Raw genomic sequence first — 27,969 nt, 5'->3', positions numbered from 1 at the left:
AAGTGCTTCTTCCATCGTTGGTGGCTCAATGAGATTTAAGAGAAATATAAATCAATGTTTTCTAGTGGGATGCATCAATACTAGAAGATAAAAAGACCATAGAAGACGAACTATTTTGCATTTTTTAGAACAAATGTGAATTTATTTATTTATTAATATTAGATAAACTTTAATTGATAAATGAAAATAACATTCATGAGGCAATAATAAAAGGAAACAAAGAGAGGCAATTTTAATATATATATGTTACATATAGTAATATTTAATTGTATATAAAAAGTTTGGCTGTTGGGCTTCTTCTTTATTTATACTTTTGATGAACCGCAGTATAGTGGAAAACATGATTGAGAGAAATAGAAATTATAACACTTAGTGGGTTGATGACGTGGCAGCATGACACTTAGTGGGTTGATGACATGACAGCATGAGGATTGAGAGAAATACAATTATAATACTTATTGGGTTGCATCTATATAGGTTATGTAGATAATAAAAAATTATTAGACAAAATTAATGAATAAAATTATTATAAAATAGTACGGCTACGTTTCTTGACAAAATAAAGACACTTAGGCCATAAAAAACACCTAAGTACTATGGTTATGAGAAAGCATTATGACACGATTCTCTAATATAATTTCTTATAGATTAATTTGAGCTTTGAAATTACCTAGCTAAATTCAATGGTAGAAGCTCAAGCTCAAACTTATTTATACTTTTTGTTCATGTATCTTTTTCCTACCTTTTCGGTGTTTCTCTGCATTTGAGATAAATGCGTGTAGTTTCTCCAAAATATTTTCAATGAAAGATTAATAATATACCATTAATGGATTGGATCATATCATATCCTCTTCAATATTATGTTTTACATTATTCTGTTTGTTTTACTTGGGTGCGTATGGTTCTTTTTTATATTTCTTTCTTCCCTTGCATTGAAAATTTCCATCTCAACTTTCCCATTTCACTTTGCTTAGAGTAGAGGAGGACAACCAAACTCGGTGAAGAGCTCTCCGCGGATGCAATCATCATCTTCGTCAGCATCTCTAGAATGCATCTCGCAACAATATTACATTACTGCTATATGACCTTTTTCTCTTAATAAAAAAGTTATCAGCCCGGTCATGAAAAATTACTACTAGACGACCTATCGAACACAATATTAATACAGGATTATTGTTAGGGGTTAGTATATGGAAGGTGGTGCTGAATATGACATCGCAAACAATAAATGTATGTTTTCATTCTGTTTCTATATCTCGTTTTTTAGGCGTCTTCTCTTGATGTGATCTTTTATTATGGAAGTCACAATTATTTTGAATTTGATTATTATTTTTTCTCTCTATCTTTTTTGGCTGTTATTGGTTTTGATATTAGTGCAAATTTTACCTACATTCTACATATCGTTTAAAAAATCACAAGTTTTTTTGACAATCAATGGGTAGTGGTAGGAATGTTTTGTTCACCGCTACTTTTTTAGATGATGGGAAAAACGTCCCGGCCTTGACCTCCAAGAGGCTTTTGGATTTACGTTTGTGTAAAACTGATTGATTGAAAAAAATCAGTTTATATAGGGATGGTGTTATTTTGCCTCCAAGTGTTATAAAGATGATTCTAAAATTTGGTAGCAAACTGGTAAAAAGTTTAAGCTTTAACTGTGTGTTACTAAATTTGGGTCAGGTCCACCGGTCTTAAACCAAGTTGCGCTAATATATTTTTTTCTGGAGGGAACAACGACGACCGACGAGACAATGACCAATATCTCCGACCATGACGTCACACACTCACACCGCCTCCTTCCATCCACGCCTCCTTCCATCCACCCCCACGGTTTGCTTTCGCCGGCTGCTCCAAATCTTTTAGCACGCCATTTCCCTTCTCTAATTGCGAGGGGGGTAAACACAACGAACACGCGCACACAAAAATATTTGCGAAAACCTGAGGGGCTAAAGGGGAAAGGCGACGGCCGCCTGGAGGAGCGAGAGGGCGGAAGAGCGGCAGCCGCAGGTCGTTGATGGTGGTTAGGGTTTCGCCGCCCGCGCCCTCCACCCGCTGAAGAGCCACCCAGCGGAGGAAAGAGGCTACCGCCTCGCCGACCCCGCCGACCCTGCGAGGCTCCGGGGGGCAAAGAGGCGGCAGGCAGCGGCGGCACGGCCCGATGGCGGAGCAGGAGCGGAGGGACGCGGAGGCGGGGGGCGACGCCACGGCGGCGACGCACACCAGCAACATGCAGGTGAGGGCCCGGCTCCCTGCTTCTCGGCTTGCTCAGGAGGGTTCCGGGAACTCCACGGCAGGCAGATCCGCCTGTGGCTGTTCCATAGGCTAGCCCAGCCCCTGCGTCCGGCGCGCGCGGCGATTTCGGTTTGCTACGGCGCTGTAGGTTCTGGAAGGCAGCTGAATTCCGCAAGGGGGCGGTGGGGAGTTTCTGGGGCGAGCCGTGCCTTAGATCCGAGTTGGTTGCTCTAGGAGCTGGCAGTTTGGTGTTTCGAGGGGGATTAGGTATGCTTACTTCTTAGTGAACCGTAGTAATGATCGAGGTATCGGAAAAATTTGTTTTCTTGTCGATGAGGAGTAAGGTGGGTAGGGGTTTTTTGTTTTTTCCACAATCAGTACTGGCGGCTGCGGGTTTGAAGCTAGCGAAGACATGCTTAACTGCGGCTACTCCGGATCACCTAGTTTCTGACTTTTTTTCAGTGAACTTATCGATTATAGCCGCGGAGTGAGCCGTTTGGACATGTGTATAAGCCTTGTCCTTTTTTTTGCGGAGTTTGCATATTTAAACAAAAAGAAATGTGCCTTTAGTGTGACGCAATCACTGCTGATATCATTACATCAACGTGGAGCTTACATGATTGAATCGTATTGATACAAATGCCATATCTATAAGCTGCTACCCTTCTATCTTGGAGACTGGCCTGCGCAACTGAAATTTTATAACAACCAAATGTTCCAGCGTAGGTGGATGTGATCTACATTCTTAAACTGAACATATAGGAGCAGAATCTGCTTCCTTCTAAATTTATTGCAACATTTGATCATATATACCAGTGTGATTTTGTTCCTGTGAACCCAAATATCCCAGCTTCACTGAGTGTCTAATTCATTGAAGGAAAATAAACAACTTTGCACTTGCTGCACTCCTGAAAAGGCAGTATGTTGTACCATGCAATTTGGCACGCTGGCGCTGACCTAAAAGAGTGATAGTAAAAGGGATTGAAGATGTTACCTTCAGTGGTAGTTGTTTATGTCAGGACACATCATCCAAAACAGCTTGTGGTACCTGCCAGCTGATCTATGCTCATATTTGTATCTGTAGTTATACTGCACAATCCAAGTTTTGGTTGACTCACTATCAAACAGACACTGGTAGTCATGATTTGTTAAGTCATCGTTCCCATTGACTAGAGCATATGCGATGAATGTTTCAGTAGGAAATAACTTTTGTTGTGGATAGTATGTTCCTGAAGCAGCATGTCATAAGGTCAAGATGCAGCAGAGGTATGAGGTACGAATGGTAGGGAGGTTTGCCAGTATCTGGGCACATAATGGGAGGATCCAGAGGGCAGAGCCAGTGCGGAAGATATGGAGTACCAGGGTAGCAGTCTAACCACATGAACTTAACATCGATATGATTAGATCAAATCCTTGTTTTTAGGAATTTGCAAATTTGAGTCCTGACTGTGTTATAGGTCCATGTATTAAGAGTCTGAACAGATCAAAAGTTAAGGTTTGACTTGTGTTAAACACACATGTATAGTTGAAGCATCCTTACCGCTCTATGCAAAGCTATATCTATCTATCTCAATAGAAACCCTAACCCTGTTCAGCGATGCCTTTTGTCTAACTTCTCTATGATAGTTAATCCGATGCAAATCTAAGTTCGTAACAAGTCTGGCCTATTTTGCACAATTCTATGGTCAGGTGCTTCTTTGAAATATTCTGGAAAAACCGACATGGACTCTGCGTGAATATAGAAGTAGGATAACAAGAAAAATCCCTCATGCGCTATTCATACTTCATAGTCCTTTAGCAGCTGAGATAGAGATAACAGGCATCCCAACAAGTCCTATGTCGGGAATAGAGCAGTGGCGTATAGCCTGCCCCTAATATTGGGCTTTGTTTTTCTTTAGTCACATACAAGTAAATACTAAATCAATCTGTATGAGTCAACTTATAGTCTTAGTAGTTTTCCTCTCTCTTTGTAAAACGGGTAAGACATTACTATGAGGTACTGAGGTGTAGTGACTGCGGTATTTTTTCTCGAACACTAGTGACTGAGGTATTTGAGTTATGACTTATGACTTGCCCTTTGACCGCTGAGAAACTACTACTATTTTTTGTTGGTCTACAGGAAAGGCTTCAGATTTCATCCTTATTCCTTGATTCTGTAGTAACATATAAGGCCCAGTAGAACGTTCATGGGTTTTCTCTTGAACTTGATGAAATAATTTTAAGTTAGGCCTAACCTATTAGAGATACCTAAGCTGCAGGCGTGATTCTATGAATAGGAAATGTTGCGGTAGTATCTTCTACAGGACAAAAATTGTCAACAGACGCTACAAGAGCGTTGAAATTCATCTGAAAGTAGCTTTGCGAGTACCGACTCGAATATCAAGAGGAGCTCCTGTGTCAGGCACATTTTATTTCTGATGCCATGGTTTGATGGTTGATGCTAAATCATCACAATTTCTGGGACAAGCATATCTTAGAGATGGAATTGAACACTACGAAGTAGAAAATTGTATTTTTTTACTTAGTTGATGCGGAAGTAAATATAATGTAAACTAAAATGGCACAAGACTACTATTATTATCCTGATTTCAAACTTTTTGGTTGCATGATTTTACCTTTATTCTCTTATTGAGCAGTGCAAATTCATTTAGTTTCTGAATTTGACCAGTATGCTTGCTCCTTCTTGTGACTATCAAAAAACTTATTTGTCTTATGTCTACTTTGTACACTCTTTGTTCCTGTACTTGTACAATAAATGATGGTTACAATATCTAACTGTTCCAGCGTGTCAAAGTATACCGTTTGGCTGATGGTGGCAGGTGGGATGATCAAGGAACAGGGCATGTTTCTATTGAGTACATTGAGGTATGAAAGATTTTGTGCTAATATTTATGATACTTATTGTTTCTTTTATATGGCTCTGTTAAGCTGAATCTGACACTTCCTCAACTCTTTATTTTCTTTAGTAGTGCCCAAAGATTTGTTTGCCTCTTAATCGATTTCTAGTCTGCTACCTTGTTACAACATGCTTGGTTTTAGTAGCCCTTGTAATGTTTCTACAGATAACAGAATTTTTAGACAACCTTTTGCTTCTCAATGAAACAAATTTCCTGATCACAATGCTTTGTGTATGGCCAAGTTTTTGAATTGAAACCAATTAGCCTAGTACATGTTTTTGGCCAGCACAAACTTGCTGTGTATTACAGTTACAGCTGCATCTTTTATGGCAATCACAATGACTCCCTACCAAATTTAAAAACCACGTGGTGACTCAGTTGGATTTCTGTGCTTCTGTGCTTACTTTGCCATAAAAGGTTAACTAGTTTCTACCTTGGTTCCTTTAGGCATATGTAAGCCATCCAAACTAAATCTCATTTGAGCAACCAATATGGTATCAACTAACAACTCACATTGAACAGATGAGTCTCATGGTTCATCGCAATCTGGGTTTGTGTCACAATTACCTTATCAAAAATGCAATAAGAAAACCATATTCACAAAATTCCCGGGTCAATGGGGTCGATGAACAGGGTATGCTACTTGGGAAAAGTTTTTACAAGGCAGGGATGAAAATGTCTCCACGTTCCTAGGTCAGGGACAATGTTCCCAGTTTGAGGAACGCTGCCTTAACCCACTTCCTGTGATTATGAAGAAAACCTTGTCGGAGTAGACAACACTCCCATTCATTCTGTCATTGTGATTCATGGTACAGTGCCTGATATCTAAATAAACCAGTACAAATGAAAGGGCTTCTAATGTATGACACCAGAATTTTGTGTCATTGTTTTACAATTTCTAATTGGAAAAAGTTCAAATTACTCCCCTCAAGTATGACCAAAGTCCGGATAACCCCCTTAACTGTCTCTTGATTCAATTTGGCCCCTAAACTATGTCAGTTCAATTTACCTCCTAATACAATCTGTCTTTTTTTTTTATTTCTCCACATACAAGTGGAATCTTAATTTATGATTATGCAGGGTTGTAGTGGGCGTCACAATGTATGTCAAAAAAATATATTATGAATTTCTGTCATTACTTTTTGTATAGTTTTGTATCAGAAGGGTTAATTTATTGTTAAATATCGTACCCTATCAAAATAATGATGAAAAATTCTTGACATATTTTTCTAAAATATGTTATGATGTGTGCTATCATCCTGCAAAATTTTAACTCAAGACTTTGCTTTGGCGTAGATAAATAAAAAAAGATAAATCTTATTAAGGGGTGAGTTAGACCAAATGACATAGTTTAGGGGGTTATCAGGACTTTAACGATACTTGAGGGGAGTAATCTGTACTTTTTCGGGCTTACCTTTTGGACCTTACAAAGAATTCAATTTGGGTTGATTTCCAGGGTTCAAAAGAACTTGGTTTGACCGTTTTGGATGAAGAGGACAATGAAACGCTACTTGTGCACAACATCACATCTGACGATATTTACAGAAAACAAGAAGGTGAACTGACACACTATAATCCAATTTGCAAGCTAAATAATATCTAATACACAACTTTCTAATCCGTTTTCTTTGTTAGAAACGATAATTTCATGGAGGGATCATGAAGCAGCAACTGACTTAGCACTAAGCTTTCAGGAAGCTGCAGGATGCTCCTACATATGGTAGATGAAGCAAGAGCCGCCCTGTAGTTACGATTTTTTGTTCAATCATTCCCTTTGGCTTAGTTTTTTTTTTGTTCTTGTCGGTGCTGCGCAGGGAACACATATGTGGCATTCAGAGAAACCTACATTTCAGTAACCTTGGTGGTGAGTTTTTTAATTATTATTTAATATGTTGTGGTTGTTTATCCGTACCATACGTACTCACATACTCTTCTCATCTTAACCATGTCCTGCAGCTCTTGAAGTTGGTCCTCGTCAAGCATCAGAATCTCTAGAAGCCTCCAGAATAATGCACTCAAATGGTACATCCCACTTTGCTCAATGCATGTTGTGCTACTGTGTGCTCAAGTTTTTAATGAAGTTAAGCTCTGCCTCTCCACTTGAGATTGCGGTGACTTTTCAAAAACATTCCTTTTGAAATTATTTAAAAGCAGTTGCTGAAAGTATCTATTGGGGACTTATAGCAGAAAAGTGTCTTAGCCTCTTAGGCCCCGTTTGGAACCTTGGAATTGAATTCCATTCTAATAATCATAATTTAGACACAAATCTACTAAGCTAATATGATTACATAATATATATGGAATATATTTGTATACTATTGTTGGCCATATGAGGGAGATACTTATTATGTGCTATATTTCTACTATAGAGGAGTGAGCCAAAGAGCGTGCTATAAGTTACGGAATAGAAACATAACTTGGTGGTGTGTAGAATCAATTTCCATCTCCCACCCTATGAATTTAGGATAGGCTTATATCTAAACTTTGGAAAGTGGTGGGATGTCAAATTCTAAGCCAAATAGCCTAGTTTATTAAGTAGGTTTCAATTCCTCCAAAATGAGAGGATCCAAAAGCCCCTTAATATTATTGGTTACATCCGTAGCAAAGTAGATTCTGGAGCGCCGCACAACTGCAACCTGACCATTAACCATCATTGCTTATTCTTATGTGAGTGAAAATGTAAATGTACCCAACATTGGTAGATTTTAGTAACATTTGCTACTCTATTTTGTACTTTTACTGTTAAGCTTGATAACTAATCCCTCCATTGTTACAAAGTTCCCAGGTCGATAGGGCCGAGAACGCTACTTGCGAGAGGCTTTTACAAGGGTGGGATGAAAATGTCCCTGCGTTCCCTGGCTGGGCGATGTTCCCGGGTTGAGGAACGCTACTGTCTTTGACCCTGTTTCCTAAGACTAGCAATAGACATCTTCAGTGTTTTTTTGCGACTGTTTACTATACTCATAGCATATACAGAACATGCAGTGCAGTTAGGTACAAGCTAATAGCTGGAAAATATGATGATGTTAACTTCTGAAGTGACCACGGATGATTCACTAAATAGAGTTATAGCCTGTAGGCATGCTTTTCTGGGCTTTTTTGGTTCATGATTCTTTTCTTATTTTTGTTTTCTTCTCCACCTTTTCTTACACTTTGTGATACTGATACATGCGTGCAATGACTTGACCTTTGCTCAGCTGTACATATTACTGTCTTGCCTATGTGCATGTGATGTTCACCTTGTCTAGCGTTTGTCTCAGTATCATGTTTACTAATCATTCTTCCCTCTGTAGATGATTCGTTCTGCTCTGCTAATGGTGAATTCAGGGAGCTTCCCCCTGTTGAGTTATCCAATCTTCCTTTCATTCTAAAGGTTGGATTTTTTTAATTGTGTTCTTCTCATGTGAAAATGTTATTATGCTTTGTGTCTGGGCTGAGAATTGTGGTCTATGCCTTGCCTGATCATGTTTTTGAAGTCCCATCTCCTCTTGATGAATATATGTGGAAATTTGGTAGGCTCATATCAAAATTTTGAGTAGCTGCTTATTCTTCTAGCAGAGTCTAGTTTGACCCAAGAGTGTGAAGGGTAAAGCTTTGTTTATTTTTATTTGTTTTCATATGTAACCATTGCTATTTTTTTTGGGGGGGGGGGGTATGGGAGTCATATGTAATCATTGCCGAAAAATTTTATGAGACAATTTTGGAACCAGGACTGCCTATTGAAAGGGGTTGTTAATATTGCTAAGTCTGTTGTTTACCTATTTCATAGAATTTATTTTAAGCGTTCATACCTTTTTCTATTGCTATGGGAGGACCAGGAGTCACAAGGAATGCCTAAGTAATTTCAGTGCTACCTTTGTAAATTGTAAATAGGGATATTATAATATTCTTTTGATGCCTGGGGGCTTAACAGCTTATAATTCAATGTTTGGCTTACTTGAAACAATATACCGGTGCTAAAAATCTGCAGACTGTATTAGAGGGCGGCATTTCGGATCAGATTCGCGTGGCAGAGTTGATAACACAAGATGTAAGTCGTCTAACCTTTTCCATGTCATGGTCGCATGTAAAAATGTATTGGTTTGATGTGAATCAGCATCCTGAAGTGTGACTAATACTTCTGAGAGAGCTGCACAACAACCAGATGCTTAGAATTGATTACACCATCTTTTCTTGGGCATGGTTCGTCTTTGAAGTCTTACACTATATGCAAATTCGTGCAGCGTGACTTTTTTCCAAAGCTAGTGGACATGTTCAGAATGTGCGAGGATTTAGAGAACTTAGATGATCTTCACATGATTTTCAAATTAGTCAAGGGAATAAGTAAGTACATACCTGTATTAAAGTGAGCTTGTTAGTGTTTTTAGACTGGTACTGACTATCAATTTTCATTCTGAAGTATTGTTGAACAGTCCATCAATCTTTGACAAGATCTTCTCTGATGAGTTTATTCTTGACATAATAGGTGCCCTTGAATGTACGTGATCTTCATTGTTTCCCCTTGTTTCTCATATACATTCATTACTGCACACAATTATGTGCAATTTGATTATAACGACAATGAATCCAAGGCTGCTACTTTCGTATTTTAACTAGATATACTCTGTACAGATGACCCAGAGGTTCCAAGAGTGCAAAGGCACCGTGCTTTTCTAAAGGATCATGTAGTTTTCAAAGAGGTATTCTGAGTTTTCTTGCACATATTTCCTGTTTGAGAACTAATGGTTATTTAATATATGACTGTTTTCCCCCACAGGCCATACATATTGAAAACATCTCTGTGGTTTCGAAGATACATCAAACATACAGAATAGGCTATCTTAAGGTTACTCACTTCATAATTGTTGGCTAACTTCTCTATATCCTCGTTATGTGCCAATACTCCTTTTACTTAGCCTGTGTACAGTTTTGACAATTTTGGGGCATTTGCAGGATGTTATACTACCACGAATATTGGATGATGCCACTCTAGCAAGTCTGAACAATATGATACACACAAATAATGCTTCTGTTAGTGTTTCTCCTTACCATGTTGGTATCCTTACAAAATTTCCCCCCTTTTTGTTACTTATGATATAATGATCTGTCTGCAGGTTATTTCCTTACTAAAGGATGATGCTCTTTTTATCAGACAGCTGTTTTCTAGGATGAGATCATCAGATGTTTCTATGGAATCGAAACGAGAATTGGTGAGATAGTGTTCTTGTTCTTGTTAATGACGACCTGATGACTTCGTTTTGAACTGTTCTTTGTGAAGTCACCATTGTAAATTAGATAGGCATCTGAAAATTACAGCTAATAGGCGAGACTGCCCCATTGTTTTTCGCATTGATGCAAATAGTAACCGAGGACTAAAATTATCACTATTTTCATGATTTTGTTGATTTATTGTTCGTTAACAGAGGGGATAGTTAGATCAGCCATGCCTTGTTTTAGATCTGCTGGATTAATTCTTCTTGAGTCATATAATTTGTTAAATTTGATAATTACCTGAGTTTAGTTCTCTATAGGAAGTTGGACTTTTAGGTTTTGCATTGCCTTTAGAGAATTTAGTTTAATGTTGCACAAAAGTCTCACAATCTTAAAATTTGCTACTCGATGTCGTGGGGCTCAGCTCTTTTGTAATGGCATTGTTCATGATCTCATTGTCTGCACAGAGGCTCAGTTGTCCTTATGATTAGATGATCTGTAGTAAGATAGTTTTCTTTGCCAGTTTGCCTGCCTGTTGGCCTCACAATTACTGGTGACACTGCTAACAATGTTTCTTGTTTGGTGACACTGCTAACAATGCATCTTGTTTGGTGACACTGCTAACAATGTTTCTGTTCTTGCAGGTTCTGTTCTTGCATGAATTTTGCACTCTTAGTAAGAGCTTACCACTTGTTCAGCAGTTGCGACTGTTTCGGTAGGCCCTTCATTCTCTTTTATTTGAATTGTAAAGCATAACACAAAAGCGCCATGGTATTATTGTATCAAATGTGCAAATGCATGGCTGTAGGCTATCTGTACTACAAAAACGAAAAGAAATGCGACCTTATAATACCGGTGTGCTGAGCTTGGTGTTGTCATTGTTTTCACTACCTGGCAAACTCACTATCGTTTGACTTCAGATTTGCTGAGGATATCATGTCATAGGTATATCAGGGATTATCATTCAGATTTTCATGTGTTCATTACCTGTAACCTTGTCTCATGGTGCGCAATATGGTTCATAGGATGCATATAACCCATAATCTACCAGACGAATCTGCTGCTATTCTTTTAGATAACTGTGGACTCTATTTGATTTATGTAACTCTTAGTAGCATGCCATGAGCTAACCACCTACTTCTCTGCAGAGATCTTTCAGGTGAAGGCGTTTTTGAAATAATTTCTGATCTGTTGCAAAGTCACGATAGAAAAATCGTTTCAGCTGGGTACTTATCAAACAGTGTTTTTAAATTATCCTGTCTTTCTTGGTGCACCACATTTTGTTCTAACTTCTAACTGCAGTTTATTGATGAATGCAGGACAGATATCCTTATACTTTTTCTTAATCAGGACCCTAACCTATTGAGGTCATATATTGTTCAGCAAGAAGGAAATTCACTTCTAGGACTCTTGGTAAGTTGCACCTTCGTTGAAGCATGTGAAATAAACAGCACTTCACACACAGTGACACTTGTTGACTCTTTGTGCTCCCTTTGATCAGAATTATAAATGTTTAGGATTCTTTTTGGTCAATTTTTTGAAGCTTTGACTATCATAGATATACAAAAGAATTAGTTAGATTTACAATATAAGATTGATGTTAGTAGATTCACCATTAGAAATGCTTCTGTAACATATAATCCTTTTTTTATTTGAAAGTGAATGGTCAATTTCCATGGTTTATGTCCAAAGCTAGCTATATTCTTATCAGAGTAAAAAAAAGGGCGTACCCAGTGCCGTAGGCTTCCTGCACCGTGCGGGATCTGGGGAAGGGTTGTTTTAAGCACGCACCCGCCAAAGGGCCTCTAGCTGAGTTGGTTAGAGGAACCCAGCGGCACTCCTCAGGTCCTGGGTTCGACTCCCCATGGGAGCGAATTTCAGGTTGAGGTTAAAAAAATCCCCTCGTCTGTCCCATAGTGCCAAAGCACAGGTCTAAGGCCCGGCCCCGGTCGTGGTCGTCTCACATGGGCTACGGTGCCGCTGTGTAAGGGTGGGGGCAGGGGTTCGGGGATTTTGTTGGCCGGTGTGAGACGGTCTTCTCTATCACACAATACCGCGGGGGCGGTCATTCCCCCGCCGGCCGAGTTTTTTTTTAAGCACGCACCCAGTGCCGTAGGTCTTATCAGAGTATATGAAACTGCTCATTTTTAGCTGAAGTGGAGTGCCGACTGTTTCTTATCTCAAATGTTTTAACAAGAAATAACAACAGGGCCACTTGGGATGATCAAAATACAGTCTGTTAAGTACAACCTTTTGTGTTTGTTTAGTAATATATACTAATTAAACGCAAGGCATTACCTGTTATCAGGGAGTTCCTTCACACATGGTTGTAATTGACTTGAACATTGGAATGGAAGATTTTCTCAACATATTATTATTTCTTAGTAGTCATGTTTTGTTCATAATTGCAATGTTAATTTTTAGGTTAAAGGCATGGTAACTGACTTTGGCGAGGAAATGCATTGTCAGTTTCTAGAAATCCTTCGAATATTGATGGATTCTTTCACTATGTCTGGAGCACATGTAAGTAATGTTTTTTTACCATACTAAGTTTATTAAGTCACATATTGTCTTTTACTGTTGAGCTACATTAGAGAATGGGTGCTTTTACACCCCAACTTTTCTGAAGTTACAATATCTCTTTTAGTAATTATTCATTTGAATTCAGCCTACATATTGTTGGAGAGAATAATGGCTTGTATTCCTCCAACCCTAGAAGGGTGGGTATATATAATACCTATACATGGGCTTCTAGATGGGCCTCTATACACATGGGCTCAATATACCCCAACACCCCCCCCGCAGTCTGAACTACCGGCGCAGCGGTGTTCAAGACTGGACAACAAGAAAGCTAACACCCCCCGCAGTCTGAACTACCGACGCAGCGGTGTTCAAGACTGGACAAGAAGAGAGTACAAATAGAGTACAAAGGGCAAATACCCCCCCGCAGCCACAACTAGCCACCGGCTACGTTGAGGCTGGATCGAAACTCCGAGAAGGTCGAGGAGGGCAGTCCCTTGGTGAAGATGTCAGCAAACTGGGAGGTAGTCGGGACATGGAGTACCCGAACATCGCCGATTGCGACTCTGTCGCGCACGAAGTGTAGGTCGATCTCCACGTGCTTCGTCCGCTGATGCTGGACGGGGTTGGTGGAGAGATACACGGCGCTGACGTTGTCGTAGTAGACGAGCGTGCTCTTGACGAGTGGGCTGTGGAGCTCCGCCAAGAGCTGTCGTAGCCAGGACGCCTCCGCCACGCCGTTAGCGACAGCCCGGTACTCCGCCTCGGCACTAGAGCGGGAGACAACCGGCTGCCGCTTGGACGACCAGGAGACCAGGTTGCCGCCCAGGAAGACGGCGTAGCCAGAACTGGAGCGACGAGTGTCCGGGCAGCCAGCCTAGTCAGCGTCGGTGTAGACCACCAGCTCAGCAGAGGACGAGCGGTGAAGCACCAGGCCGAGGTCCACAGTGCCACGGACGTACCGGAGGAGACGCTTTAGCGCAGCAAGGTGTGACTCCCGGGGATCATGCATATGGAGACAGACCTGCTGAACAGCGTAGGTGAGGTCCGGCCTGGTGAAGGTGAGGTACTGCAAAGCGCCGGCCAGACTACGGTAGGCAGTAGGATCAGCCACCGGATCACCCAGATCAGCAGACAGCTTCGCCTGAGTGTCGACAGGAGTGGAGCAAGGCTTGCAATCAGTCATCCCAGCCCGCTCCAGAATATCGAGTGCGTACTGCCGCTGGTGAAGGAGAAGACCAGACGGGCTTGGCTCAACAGTGACGTCCAAGAAGTGGTGGAGCTGACCCAGATCCTTCATAGCAAACTCCTGCTACAGAGAGTAGATAACACTCTGAAGTAGCTGCTGACTGGAGGCTGTGAGCACAATGTCATCGACATAGAGCAGCAGATATGCAGTCTCATCCCCACGGCGGTAAATGAAGAGAGACGTGTCGGACTTGGCCTCGATGAACCCCAATGTCAGCAAGAACGTGGCGAACCGAGAGTACCAAGCCCGAGGAGCCTGCTTCAGACCATAGAGAGACTTGTTGAGCCGGCAGACCATATCCGGACGACTCGAGTCCACAAATCCCGCTGGCTGAGAGCAGTAGACAGTCTCTAAGAGAGTGCCGTGAAGAAACGCATTATTCATGTCCAGCTGGTGCACAGGCCAGGAGCGCGAGAGCGCAAGCGAGAGGACCGTGCGCACCGTAGCGGGCTTCACCACTGGGCTGAAGGTCTCGTCATAGTCCACACCAGGGCGCTGAGTGAACCCACGGAGAACCCAGCGAGCCTTGTATCGCTCCAGTGTGCCATCAGCCCGACGATTATGCGTCCAGATCCACTTGCTAGTCACCACATTGCAACCAGACGGACGCGGCACGAGGTCCCATGTCTGGTTGGCAAGAAGAGCCGCGTACTCCTCTTCCATCGCGCGACGCCAGTGAGGATCCGCCAAGGCGTCGCGGACAGAGGAGGGTACCGGAGAGACCCGCGGCTCTCCCTCAGTGGCGGAGAGAGTCGCGGCCTGAGACGCCATCCGCCGAGTCACCATGCGATGAATATGCCGAGGATCCCGATGGATGACTGGCGGGTGGTACAACCTCCGGCTCGGCTCGAGAGGGAGCCGGAGGAGGCGGCGGCGGCGACGGCTCCGGTGTAGGCGTCGCAGGAGCCTCCGGAGCAGGAGGCGGTGTCGACGCCGACCGACGCCGGTACACCTGTACCGGTTGAGCGTACCGCGCAGGTGCAGCGGGAGGCACCGGGGCCGTGCGTGGCGCAGCGGGAGACAACGGGTCTGCGTGTGGCACGACCGGAGGTCCGGGGGCCGCGCGTGGCGCGACCGCGGGCATCGGGGCCGCGCTCGGCGTAGCAGGGATCACCGGAAGCGGTGCCGGTGCGCCAGGAAAACCTGTAGGGAAAGGACAGACAGGTAACGGTGGCTGAACCACCGGGTCAGTCGGAAACAAAGACTCCAGCTCGGGGTCAGGAGAAGGTGTGGAGGAAGTGGAGTAGGGGAAATCCGACTCGTCAAAGACGACGTGTCGGGAGATCAGGACGCGGCGAGAGGTGAGGTCAAAGCATCGGTACCCCTTGTGGTCAGGGGAGTAACCCAGGAACACACGACGAGTCGAGCGGGGCGCCAGCTTGTGAGGAGCAGTTGCGGTGGTGTTAGGGTAACACGCACACCCGAAGACCCGAAGGTGGTCGTAGCGAGGAGGGGTACCGAAAAGAGCGTAGTGTGGAGTGGGAGCAGGAGAAGCAGTGGACGGAAGCCGGTTGAGCAGGTAGGTGGCGGTGTGGAGGCTCTCCGCCCAGAAGCGCGGGGGCAGAGAGGCCTCGATCAGAAGGGTGCGCACGACGTCGTTCGTCGTGCGAATCATCCGCTCAGCCTTGCCGTTCTAAGGAGAGGTATACAGACAAGACATACGCAGCTGAACACCCCGAGAAAGGAAGAAGGAACGGGAGGTGGAGTTATCGAACTCCCGCCCGTTGTCACACTGGACGGCCTTAACGGTGAGGCCGAACTGAGTGGACACCCAGGCAAAAAAGTGGAGGAGGGTGGGGAAGGTCTCAGACTTGGCGCGCAAAGGAAACGTCCAAGAGTAATGCGAGAAGTCATCGACCACCACCAGATAGTATTTATAGCCAGAAAGGCTAAGTACAGGAGAGGTCCACAGGTCACAGTGAATAAGATCAAATGCATGCGTCGCATGCGAAGAAGAAAAAAGGAGCCGAACATGACGACCGAGCTGGCACGCATGGCAAAGGGGTTCAGCAGGAGCCCTAGTACCAGGAACATCGGTACTACGACTGAGCTGAGCCAGAACGTCGCGGCCAGGGTGACCAAGACGGCGGTGCCAGGTGGTGGAAGACGGCGTCGCGGCAGGCCAAGACGGCCAGGGTGAAGAAGGCGAGAGTGGTGCAGCGGAAGAAGGAAGGCGAAGGGTGTAAAGGGGCCCGTGTTGTCACACCGGAGTAGCTGACGCCGGGAGGCCGAATCCTTTACAGTGAGGTCAGAAGAATCAAACTCGATGGAACAAGAATTGTCAGCTGTAAACTAACGAATGGAAAGAAGGTTATGAACCATCTGAGGAGCAACAAGGACATTGGGAAGACGAAAGGAGTCAGGAGTAGAACCCACGGTGGTGACAGGAAGGCAAGACCCGTCACCAACCATGATGGAAGGAGGACAAGAGGGGTGTGGGGGTCGGACAGAAGAGAGGATACCGACATGTGGGGTGGTGTGGAAGGAGGCACCCGAGTCGGCGATCCACTCAGTGCTGACCGGTGGCGTCCACCCCATGGCACTGAAAGACGGCGCCAGTGCGGCCTGGTCCCACCCCCCAGGCCAGGTTGGCTGCTGGCCGGGTGGAGCGGGTGGGGTCCAGAACGGCGCCAGCTGGGACTAAGGACGAGCCCCCCCCCACCCTGAACCGGCCACATCGGGATGCACCCTGGCCATGGGGCGCCGAAGGATGGCCAGTGCATGCCTCCAGGGCCAGGAGCAGGAGTGGGAGGAGTGCCCCGAGCACCGCCACCAGGAGCCAGAGTCGGATGGATCCCCGGGGCCCCCGGGGAAGGTGGATCCGGCGGCCGGTGCGGCGGCGGCGCCCTGGGACAGCCACGCGTCGGGGGCGGCGGCCGGCGCGGCGCGCGCGGCGGCGAGGGAGGCGGTGGCTCGCGCGGCCTGCGCGGTGTGCGTGGCGGATGCGACGTCCTGCGCGGCGTGCGCGTGCACGGCGGGCGCGACGGCGGCCTGCGCGGCATCCGTAAACTCTGGACTCGTGCAGCGAACCGGGGCAGCCTGCTCGATGGCAGCAAGCGCGTCGAGCTCGCGTCGCAGGGCACGCCAGGCCGCAGCGGCAGGGGCCGCAACAGTCGCAGGGCAGGAGCCTTGAAGTTCGCGGGCAGCAGCGGCTGCAGCAGGGGCAGCCGGGGCGGCCTGGGCAGCCCCGCCCTGGAGCAGAGCACAGGGGCGGCCTGGAAGGCCGCTGCATGCTGGGGCTGCGGCGGGTACTCGTCCTGTGCGGCGCCCAGGATACCAGCCGCCAGGAAGGGGTCCCCGACGGCCTCCACGGCGGCTGCATGCTGGGGCTGCGGCGTCCACTGCGCGGCGAGAGATCCAGGGCCGGCGGATGCTGCAGCGACTGCATCCGCGGTGGCCGCGCCCGGGCTGGCCGCGCCCGCGGCGGGGGCGGCGGCAGTAGCTACGGCGGCGGCGGCCCCGGCCGACGGAGCAGCGCGCCATGCGGCGGCGGCGGCAGCAGATCCAGCGTCCAGCAGAGTAGAGGACGCTGCGCCGGCGGCCAGCAGAGCAGAGGACGCGGCGCCGGCGGCTGGAAAGAAGGTCAACGCGGCGGCGCCGGGGGCAGAGGAGGATGCGGCCGTCGGGATCCACGCTGCAGAGGAGGAGGAGGAGGGAGAAGGGAGGGGCAGCGCCGGCGGCCGGCCAGCCATGGCGCCGGCGGCTGCCATGGGAGGAGAAAAGACCTAAGCAAATGATACCATGTTGGAGAGAATAATGACTTGTATTCCTCCAACCCTAGAATGGTGGGTATATATAATACCTATACATGAGCCTCTAGATGGGCCTCTATACACATGGGCTCAATATACTCCAACACATATCTTGTAATCGTGATCTAAATCTTACTAAATTATTTTGCACTTCCCTACCATACGCCACCTAGATCTTCATACCTGAAGTGAAGTCTATTGATCATTTAGTCGTTGATTATGCAATGTAAACTATAAAACATTATCAATTGCTTTGCCATTATTTTCTTTAACTTACGTGGTGGTGGCTTGTGGTCATTTTTCTGCATCTTGTGTTGAAATTTGTTAAAAATATCTGAAACTTCACACATTTTCTTGATCAGATTTAGCTGTACTAACACTTCATTCCCTTTCTGCAGAGGGATGTAATTATCGAGATTTTCTACGAAAGGCATCTTGACTATTTGGTTGATGTAATAGCATCCTCTTGTCCCCCGAGGAGCATTTCTCGATCAACATCTAACTCCATAGGTGCTGGTAGAAATGCTGGAGGACACCGAATCAAGCCTGAGATTTTGTTGAATGTTTGTGAGCTGTTGTGTTTTTGCGTAGTTCATCATCCCTACAAAATTAAGTACTATTCTATGCACATTTCTTCCATTGTACCATTAAACTTTTGCCATCTTTCTATGCATTCTCTAAATGTTAATCTTGCAGGTGTAATTTTCTTATGAACAATGCTATCGAGAAAATCCTTGCACTGACTCGACGGAGGGAGAAGTTTTTGGTTGTAGCAGCTGTTAGGTTTATGCGTACTATTATATCCAGAAATGTAAGTATTATGAATTTTCAACTTTTCTTGTTTACATTACTGGAAAATTGGAAGTTTCTTTGAAGTTGTGCACTATTGTCATGTTTGAAATATATTCATCAATGAATTATAGCTCTTACTAATCTCGCTTTATGGTCTAGAAGTTTCACTAATTACAAGTTCCAAATCTGCTGGAATGCTATTACCAGGCATTGCATTTTGCTTTTGCCTTTATGCACAACAATTTCCTGCATCTAACTGTTTCTAGGTGGTATCTGCAGGATACTACCTCTTCTGCGTTAATCTGAGCAGACCATGTTTGTCTGAACTTAGTGCTCATTCTTGAGTGAAACCATACCCCAGTATTTGTTGTTTAATAAACTTTATTTGCTGGATTCTCAGTGGAATTAACTGGGCATATATATATCTTCATCTGCGCTATCTAGAATCTGGAGATATGACTAACATGAATGTGATGAATTAAACAAGCACCTAGCTACCATAATCGTTTCCCAATTGACATTCTATATTTTGTAGGATGAGCATCTTATTCGCCATGTTGTGAAGTTCAACTTGTTGAAACCAATAATTGATGTGTTTGTTGAAAATGGGGATAGATACAACATGCTACATTCAGGAGTACTTGAATTGTTGGAATACATACGAAAGGTACATTTTCAGAATGACTAGGTTGTCGCTTTGAATTCTGGCTTTTACTTGGTTGCTACTATGAATTCTGCCTAATTCACTGGGTACTTACCTGCAGGAAAATATAAAAACTCTTGTTATCTATGTTACTGAGTCTTTCTGGGATCAACTTACAAAGTTTGAACATTTTGGCAGTATTCAGGCCTTCAAACTCAAGTATCAACAGGTTGAACCATTTCTTGTGTACTATGCATCCCATGTTGAGCTTTTGACAAATAGATAATACTTTTCGTACTGCTAACAGAATCTTATTTTCTGCCTACCATTTAAGTATTGGCATGTATTTTACTGAATGAGATAGCCTCTCTTTTTTTCCTTCTTTTGGCAAGTATCTGGAGAGTGCTGAACCCAGGTTGAGTGCTAGTGTGCCTGACGTGAGAAAGAAAGCAGAACAAAGAGGTCTTGAGAAGGAAGAGGAAGACTACTTCAACAAGGACAGGTTTGTTATTGTTTCCTTATTGGTCATTGATTTTTTTCATTGTTTTGCAGTACAGTTTTTTTTTGATCAATTGCAGTACAGGTTGGTGATGCACTTGATTAGATATTCCAGGGTGCTATTATGTTCAGAAGTTATACTGTGAATTTGGGTTGCATGTGACATGATATCTGTTCTTTCTAGTGATGAAGAAGATTCAGGCTCTGGCCGGCGGGCTAAACTTGCACAGAACCAGCATAGCAAGGCTAAGGTGCCCAATGGAAGTGAAGCTGATAACGTTGAAGGCACCTCTAGGTATTCTTCCATTGACAATTTGAGATAATCTTGAGTTCCCGCGTTTTGGTTATGATATATCTGTTGTATTGCTTTCTCTTGTTACATTTAATGGCAAGCATGAAACTCATATCATGGAGGACTCCCAAATTCTAGTTTAATTTATTAATTTGGCATCCAGGCCTAAATCTGCTGGACTTGTGGACTATGATGATGACGACGATGAGGACTTCAATCCACCACCAAAGGAGCCTTCTAGGCCTTCAGAGGATGATGTGCCCTTAAATATATCCACCGTGAAAAGGAGACCAGTGAACACGATGGAAGGGAAACATACAGATGGGGATGGTCGCAAGAGGCAAAAGATAGAAACCAGAATTAGTTGTGCTAAAATTGCTGTGGCAACTAGTACGGCTAGTAAGCACACAGATCTACAGAACAAGCATGCTCCCCAATCGCCTACATCAAGCACTTCAAGTACTGAAGCCAACGGTGCTCTTAGGCAGCATGACACAAACTCCGAGGAGCATCAACATTCCGTAGAGAATGCAGAAGCTTCCTGGCAAGCTGGTGGTGATTGTATAAAAGATGTGGGCAGTATGTCTACCGAGAAGGCTGTAAATACCACAAACCCAAGTGATTCGGAGCCTTATTCAGTAAGATGACAACTTGTCCAGAACTGCTTCGTCCCTGTAACCAATCCATCCGCTGGCCTACAGGAAGGAATCGGAATGTGTTTGGCTCCAAAGGCTGAATCCATTGATCTCAAGCTGGAAGCATGATTGGAGGTGACATAGGTTGCACCTACCTTAATATCCCAAGTAGAATGCCAGCTATCGTTTTTGAGCCTGTAAAGTTAGTTTTCTGCAAGGAAAGATCTGACAAACATGAGAATTGGAATGTCTGTCGGTTAGAACATTGAATGGGCCTTGCTCCTGCTGCTGCGCTTGCTATTGTATCTCTATGAGCTATGAGCTAAGGGAGTGGGTGGGAATATGTGCCCTTTTCTCCATTATTTCTCTACAATCATTGACTGAGATGTTACTGTTGTAAAACAAGTAGGAGGAAATAGTTCTGGTGGAGCGGTGTTTTCGCCAGAGTTTGTGCTAACTCACCCTATATGATTGTAATTTGTTGATTCATAGTTTTGGCTAGACATGCTGTCTTGGATAAATAATCTTAGTCATGTGATAGACTAACCTACGCAGAATGTTTTCTTCTTTTCGTTAAACTAGTGCTTATGCACACTTGGCAAAAAAAAAAGAATATGCAGGAGTTGAGTAAGGTATCATTTCAAAAGTGCATCAAATTTGATGCATTGGGATTTGGGTATTTCAAAAGCGCATTTGCTTGCGCATTGTCGTTGATCACGTCATGTGTGAGAATTGCAATGATACCCTACTGCTTCAGGAGAAACAGAGATTCAATGAATGTTGTGATCTGATTCTACTTTTTTTTGCTCTTGGTTATGAATTATGTGTTCGTTCAGCCTGCGTCAATTCTTCATTTTTCTTTTCGCCGGTTGAGATATCTGTGGTGTCCAACATTCTCATCAGGGTGTACATTGTTAAAAGGCTCTCATCCCCTGCCTACTTGAATATCAGGCCGCCATGGGCGGCAAAGAATGGCGCGAATACGAGGGACTCGACGGCCATGAGCTTGATCAGGATGTTGAGGGACGGCCCCGATGTGTCCTTGAGCGGGTCGCCGACTCGCCGTTCACGGCGGCCTTGTGAGCGTCCGACCCCTTTGGACCCAGTGACTTGGCGTGGTCGGATGCACCCGCCTGTGTGAACAGCTCAAAATGTCAGGTGACCACTCAAACAGCCTACAAAATTTAAACGAATTCATAAAAAAATTCAGTAAGCAATCTTTTCAGATTCCAGTGTGTACCTCTATATACTTCTTGGCATTGTCCCATGCTCCGCCACTGTTGGAAGCAGAAATGGCGATCTACGCAAAGGGAAAGCTAGCTGATCAACTGAATGCCACGGCGAGACCACAAAAAAGAGAAGCTCTGCGACAACAACAGGAGGCGTACCTGCACGCCAGAGACCAGCGCGCCGGCGAGCAGCCCGGCGAGCGAGCGGACGCCGAAGAAGGTGCCGGCGAGCAGCGGCGCGAGCAGCACGAGCGCGCCGGGCGGCATCATCTCCCGGGGCGACGCGTCCGTGGAGATCCGGACGCAGCGCGCGTAGTCCGGCGCGGCGCGGCCCTCCATGAGGCCCGGGATGGAGGCGAACTGGCGGCGCACCTCCTCCACCATCCTGAGCGCCGCGCTGCCCACGTTCCTCATCGTCATCGCCGAGAACCAGAAAGGGAGCATGGCGCCGGCGTGCAGCCCCACGAACACCTTGGGGTTGAGCACGTTCACGTCCGCGACGCCCGCGCGGCTCACGAACGTGCCGAACAGCGCCAGCGACACCAGCGCGGCGGACCCGATGGCGAAGCCCTTGCCGATGGCCGCGGTGGTGTTGCCGGCGGCGTCGAGCGCGTCGGTCCTCTGCCGGATCCGGCGGCTCATGCCGGCCATCTCGGCGATCCCGCCGGCGTTGTCGCTGATGGGGCCGTAGGCGTCGATGGCCAGCCCGGTGGCGACCGTGCTCAGCATCCCGAGCGCCGCCACCGCAATGCCGTAGATGGAGGCCAGCGTGAAGCCGGCGTAGATGGACACGGCGATGGCGAAGACGGGCACGATGACGGACTTGTACCCGAGGGCGAGCCCGAAGATGACGTTGGTCGCCGCGCCGGTCTTGCACGCGTCGGCCACATCCCGGACAGGGCTGCACATTTCGGGCACCGTTAACTAGTAGACACTTCGAAGTTTCTTGCTTTGCAACAAATGCAAATCTGGCACCATTGTTGCAAGCGAAATTAGTTACCTGTAAGTATTGCTGGTGAAATACTCGGTGGTGAACCCGATGGCGAGACCGGCCCATAGTCCGATGGCGACGCAGAAGAACAGGTGCCTGCCATTGCCAATTTGCCATAAGCTTAAGGGCATATACAACGGTCAGCCGAGGCCGTCGTTTTGCCTCGATCCCACCTAAATACGTCTTCCCATCGGCAATTGAGGGCAATATAACAGTACAGACAACTACTGTCTTTTTGTCACAAACAGACAACTGAACAGACAGTTTATATAATGGGCTGTCTATATAATGGGCTGTCTGTTTGGCTGTCTGCAGAGTGATTAATTTATCCTTTGACACACAAACTCATGATAATCTGGTGCATAATTGATCTTTGTAGCCATTTTGTTGCATAGATGAGAGAATGCATAATACATTCAAATAATTCGCATGAATCTTATATCTATGACATATTAAATCATAAACGTATATAAACATTAATTCGTATGGCTCTTTGTAGCAAATTTTAAGCCACCTATAACACAATAAATCATAACAGAAAACATAGCAAACTTATTTTCTCATATTCTAAACAAAGAAAAAAGATGAAAAAAATGGTTTTTGCCATTTTATTATTTTTTCTTATAATTTACTAGATATTCCTCAGTTTTCAAGCAGTAAGTAATAAATGTTTTTAATAAAGCAGAAAATAAACACTTCTCAAGAGTAAAGGTTACAATTTTGAAATGCAAATCTAAAAAGAAGTCTAACAAATTTTGTTTCACATTTTGTTGGATCAATACATAATTTAATATGCATTTAAACACCTTAGCACAAATAAATCTATAGATAAAAACACATGACAGTAGCATGGGTATTCATATTTTTTTAAATGTAAAGCATCACAAGACAGATCCAACAAAATAAATTTGAGATCATTTGGACCTATATTTATTTTACTATGAATTTCACAAAATCATGAATATATTAGTATTACTAAACATCCCTGGCTTGCTAGTTTGTACTGTTCATCTTCCCTCTCTCTTGTTTCTCATCTTCCAGTCGGGTTTCGAAGCGGAAGGCGTAGGGAGGGACTGAGGGAGCGAGGGACATGGACGCGGTGACCGGCTGCCATGGTGCTCATGCTCGGTTCTCCTTCTTTCCCATGGTGCTCGCGCTCAAGTCGCCGGAGAAGAAAGGGGATGGGGTGGGGAAAATGGCGCGCCCCGCACAGGATCCTCCAAGTCGTCGACGAGCAGCATCGGCCTGTACAACGCGTGGCTGCGCCATCCCCTCGCCTTGGAGCACGCACTCGCGTCGTAGACGAAATAGTCGACGGCTCTATTCTCTCTCTTCGTTTAAAGAATAGAGCTGCTAACTGCTAGACGAATTGAAATTCTTTTTCTGGTTCCAAACTGAGACAGAAAGTTTGTAAATTTTCAATCCAAAATGGAGGTCCCTATTATATGCGAAGTCTTCATGGTCATGTATTATTGGTACCATTGAAACCTGTGGATCAGAGTTAAAAATTTAACACAGTACGGCCGAACATTGAGTTTTCTTTGCGAATGACAGGGTCAGAACTCAAAGGCACTTGGCCATCCAACAGCTAGCAGGTCATGCAGGGCACTGAATTAGGTCAAATGGAAGAAGCGGTATTGGCCTTGTCAGTTAATAAGAAAAGATCTCTCCTCCTAGGAAAGGGAGAAGAAACGTGCACAAGATCAGAGAGTACGGGCCTTGTGCCAATGTACTGGGTCAACTCCTTGACCAGCCACGGCCAGAGCACCTTTTCTTAAGTTAGGAGCAAGTTGAAGCGAAAAATAGATGTTAACTAGGAGCTAAGTCTGTGTTGGAACACAGCTTGCGTGCAGGTCCTAGATTACATCATGGTTGACTTGCACTTGCACCATGGAAACTACACAAGCGCGCGATGCTGTCGTTTAAATTTCTTCGTTCCTTTTTGAAGTGATTTTACTATGGAATATAAATTGTATTTTTACTAGAATTTCAGCACAAAGATTTAAAAAATGATTCAGATTCTTCTACTTCTTGAAGAAATTAAAGTGGTCTATATTTTTGTTAGCACATGAAGTAATTTAAGGGGTAAAAAAAGCTAGGAAAAGCACGAAGGAACAGAACTTCATATTGCACCAACCGACCAACGTGGTCATCATCAGAATAAAATTTTATCAATAATTAATCAAAGGGAAAAGTTCAATTTTCCTTAATGAAATTACCAACGGGAAAAAGAACTAAACTGACCAACCGAGCGCAGAGCAAAAAGGACGTGACGAAGTCACGAAGATTGAGCGGCAACTCACCAACCGAAATGGCACTCTGGATCTCCGCGCATCGCGCCACGGCGACGGTGCGGTCGCCGGCGCCTTCCTCCTCGTTGTCGTCGTGGTCGCCGCCACCCATGCCGACGTCCTCGTCCTCGTCCTCCATCCGGAGGACGGGCCCCCCGTGGTGGTGGTGGCCGTTGCCGGGCGCCGCGTAGGCCGACACCTTCACCTTGGAGACGAGGAACCACTGCCACAGCGCGAAGGCGATCCCGACCGCCGCGCACGCCGGGATGACCACGTCCGCCGCCGCCGCCGCCGCGGTACCCATTGTCACCTCACCTCCTCACGCCCTCACCCACCAAGGCCGTGAGCCGGAAGGCCCGGAACGCGAGGACGACGCGGAGGTGGCGCGCGGCGGGGGAGGAATGAGCGCGCGTCGTGGCGCCGGTGCCGCCCGCGCCGTGGTCGTCGTCGTCGCCGCCCTCACGTGGTGCGGCAAGTTGAGGTTTTTCAGAGAGAGAGAGAGAGAGAGAGAGAGAGAGAGAGAGAGAGAGAGAGAGAGAGAGAGAGAGAGAGAGAGAGAGAGAGAGAGAGAGAGAGCAACTGCCCACCTTCTTGGAGAGGCGTTGAAAGGACCAGCAGCACCGTACCGGAGCAGTTGCTTGATCCAAACGGGGTTTTGGAAGACGAAACCGAATTGTTACGCAGAGCGCGGCGTTCTCCGCTGCACGCGAATGGATTCGGTCTGTGCGCAGAGGTGAACGCATGAGCGTACGTTGACGGGAGAAGTCGCGTGCACATGGCGGTCTAGGTCTAGCTTCGCAGGGAGGCAAACGGAACGGGGGTAGGTTGCTGGCTTCGGTGCTAAGCAGCGAGGAAAGGACTTCTCTTGACATTCGGTCCCTTTGGTTTCCTAGTTTAAATAGAAAAATATTATTTTAGTTTCGGGATTAGATAATTCGAGACACATTTGTAAGTTTAGGAATAATAAGTGCAATATTAAGCAGATGTGCTTGTAGCTCGGTGGCAGTGCATCCAGTAGAGGTGCCGCACATCCAGAGCTCAAATTGATTAACAGAGGGTGCGGTCATCCAGTAGAGGTGCCGCACATCCAGTGCCGCACATCCACTAGGGTCGAGCTGCACAACAAGAATCCCCCTGCCGGCGCAGCTAGGGTCACTACTGAAAAAACTTAACTGAGGCGGGCAAAATTGATTAACAGAGGTGGTTCTGATAACCGACTCAAATCAAAGGTCACAGAAAATAACCTATTTTTTGAGACGGTTGTGTGCCCAGCTCAGTTAATAAATTAAAAAAAATAAAAAAAACTCGTGATGAGCCCGTTGAGCCCATCTGAGCTGCCGGCCGCCTCCCGCCGCCCCGACCGTGATGGGCCTCCCTGCTCTGGCGGCCCATCTTCCTGCTAGTGACCACCCGCGGCGCGACGGGCATCCTCGTCTTGCTGCTCGCTGGGGCCCTGCTCGTCGCGGCCCACACCGTGCTGCACCTCCCCGCGGACGACGATGAGGGAGTGGGCAGAGTACGCTGCGAGGATGAACGCCGGTGTCACGCCAAGGAGCGGCCACCCGAGCGAGCCCGCAGAGAGACACACTGATCCGGACGCTCCGCTCGCCGCCCCCTGCCGCTCGGTCCCTGACGAGCAACGCCGCCGCCGTGACAGGGTCGACGCCGCACGAGGCCGCCGTCGCCCCGGCCGCCGCAGATCTGGCACTCCTGGGGTGGGCGGGCTGCGCCGCCGACGGGCCTTGAGTGGCACGGGAGGTGAGGGAGGGAGGGAGTGAGAGAGAAAGAGGGAGGGAGGGAGGGAGGGAGAGAGAAAGAGGAAGAGTTAGAGTTTGGTGGAAGAAACAGGCTTATTTAGATTTATTGGGCCCGATCTCTTAACTGAGGCGGGCTCATATAAGTGAACCGCCTCAGAAAATAGGAGTATTAACAGAGACAGTCGCATTTACGATGACTGCCTTTGTTAATCGATTTTGCGAGGCTATTTCTTTAACTGTCTCAGTTAATAAGACATGGCCGCCTTTGTTAATGCTAGACATTAATAGAGGCGCTTATTTTTTGTGCCCGCCTCAGAGCTCCTAAAAAAATGTCGCTGTTAATAAGACATGACCGCCTCTTAACTGGTTTAGCTTTTTTTTCACAACCAGAAGCCGGTTGACTTCCTCTTAGTGAAATACGGTGGTGGGGGAGGGGGCTTCTTCCCTCCACGGCCGTGTTTTGTTGGTAAGTGCAATTTTTGTTAGAACAGACAGATCGACTAGGAGTAGATCAAATGGAAAACTCACTTTCCTTTGGACAAAACCCGTCACATTTGCCATGATCCATGGCGCCGCTGTTAGGGTTGGCGATGCAGTGACGCCGACTCCCAGATGGCGATGGCGCGCCGGTAGAGCTGATACCGGCGTGGTGCAGTGGCTTGGGGCCGACGGAGGCATGACACAGTGGCGACGGCGGGCCGGTGGCGCTTCCCGTCGCTTCAGCACATCCCTGATCGGCTAGGATTTCTATTGGTGGGGCAAAAAGGGCGATGATCTATGGACACTGTGCCACTGACCCCCACCTCTTCCTTTTATATGTGTGCTGCACGACGGGGGCCCACCAGCCTTCCACGGGCTGGGCGCCCCCGATCAGGGCGCGAGTCAAGGCCCGTTTGGTCCGTTGGGCCCAAACGGTGGAGATCAACACTAACATTCTCCCCCTTGATCTCATCTCGTATTTTAACTTATCTCAATCTTTACTTGCTTCATTCTTGATTCTTTAT

At 46.1% G+C, this 27,969-nt stretch overlaps 1 protein-coding gene and 1 pseudogene across 1 annotated transcript; one reads left to right on the top strand and one right to left on the bottom strand.

Moving 5' to 3' along the window:
- The first annotated feature begins 1,883 nt into the window (after positions 1–1,883).
- Positions 1,884–21,235, top strand: LOC120671883 (serine/threonine-protein phosphatase 4 regulatory subunit 3-like). Its single transcript, XM_039952144.1, has 25 exons — positions 1,884–2,230; positions 5,014–5,094; positions 6,583–6,682; positions 6,762–6,846; positions 6,941–6,990; positions 7,083–7,148; positions 8,420–8,499; positions 9,097–9,156; positions 9,350–9,449; positions 9,526–9,603; positions 9,738–9,805; positions 9,883–9,951; positions 10,059–10,136; positions 10,220–10,315; positions 10,961–11,031; positions 11,465–11,542; positions 11,636–11,729; positions 12,741–12,839; positions 18,236–18,450; positions 18,534–18,648; positions 19,165–19,296; positions 19,394–19,501; positions 19,665–19,774; positions 19,955–20,065; positions 20,226–21,235. The coding sequence occupies exons 1-25, from the start codon at positions 2,156–2,158 to the stop codon at positions 20,707–20,709; spliced, it is 2,703 nt and encodes a 900-aa protein (XP_039808078.1). The 5' UTR covers positions 1,884–2,155; the 3' UTR covers positions 20,710–21,235.
- Positions 21,236–21,477: 242 nt separating this feature from the next.
- Positions 21,478–25,542, bottom strand: LOC120674648 (annotated as a pseudogene).
- Between the last annotated feature and the right edge of the window lie 2,427 nt (positions 25,543–27,969).

The sequence above is a fragment of the Panicum virgatum genome, chromosome 5N, assembly GCF_016808335.1.
Source record: "Panicum virgatum strain AP13 chromosome 5N, P.virgatum_v5, whole genome shotgun sequence".
NCBI lineage: Eukaryota > Viridiplantae > Streptophyta > Magnoliopsida > Poales > Poaceae > Panicum > Panicum virgatum.
This window is presented reverse-complemented; position numbering and strand designations above follow the sequence as displayed.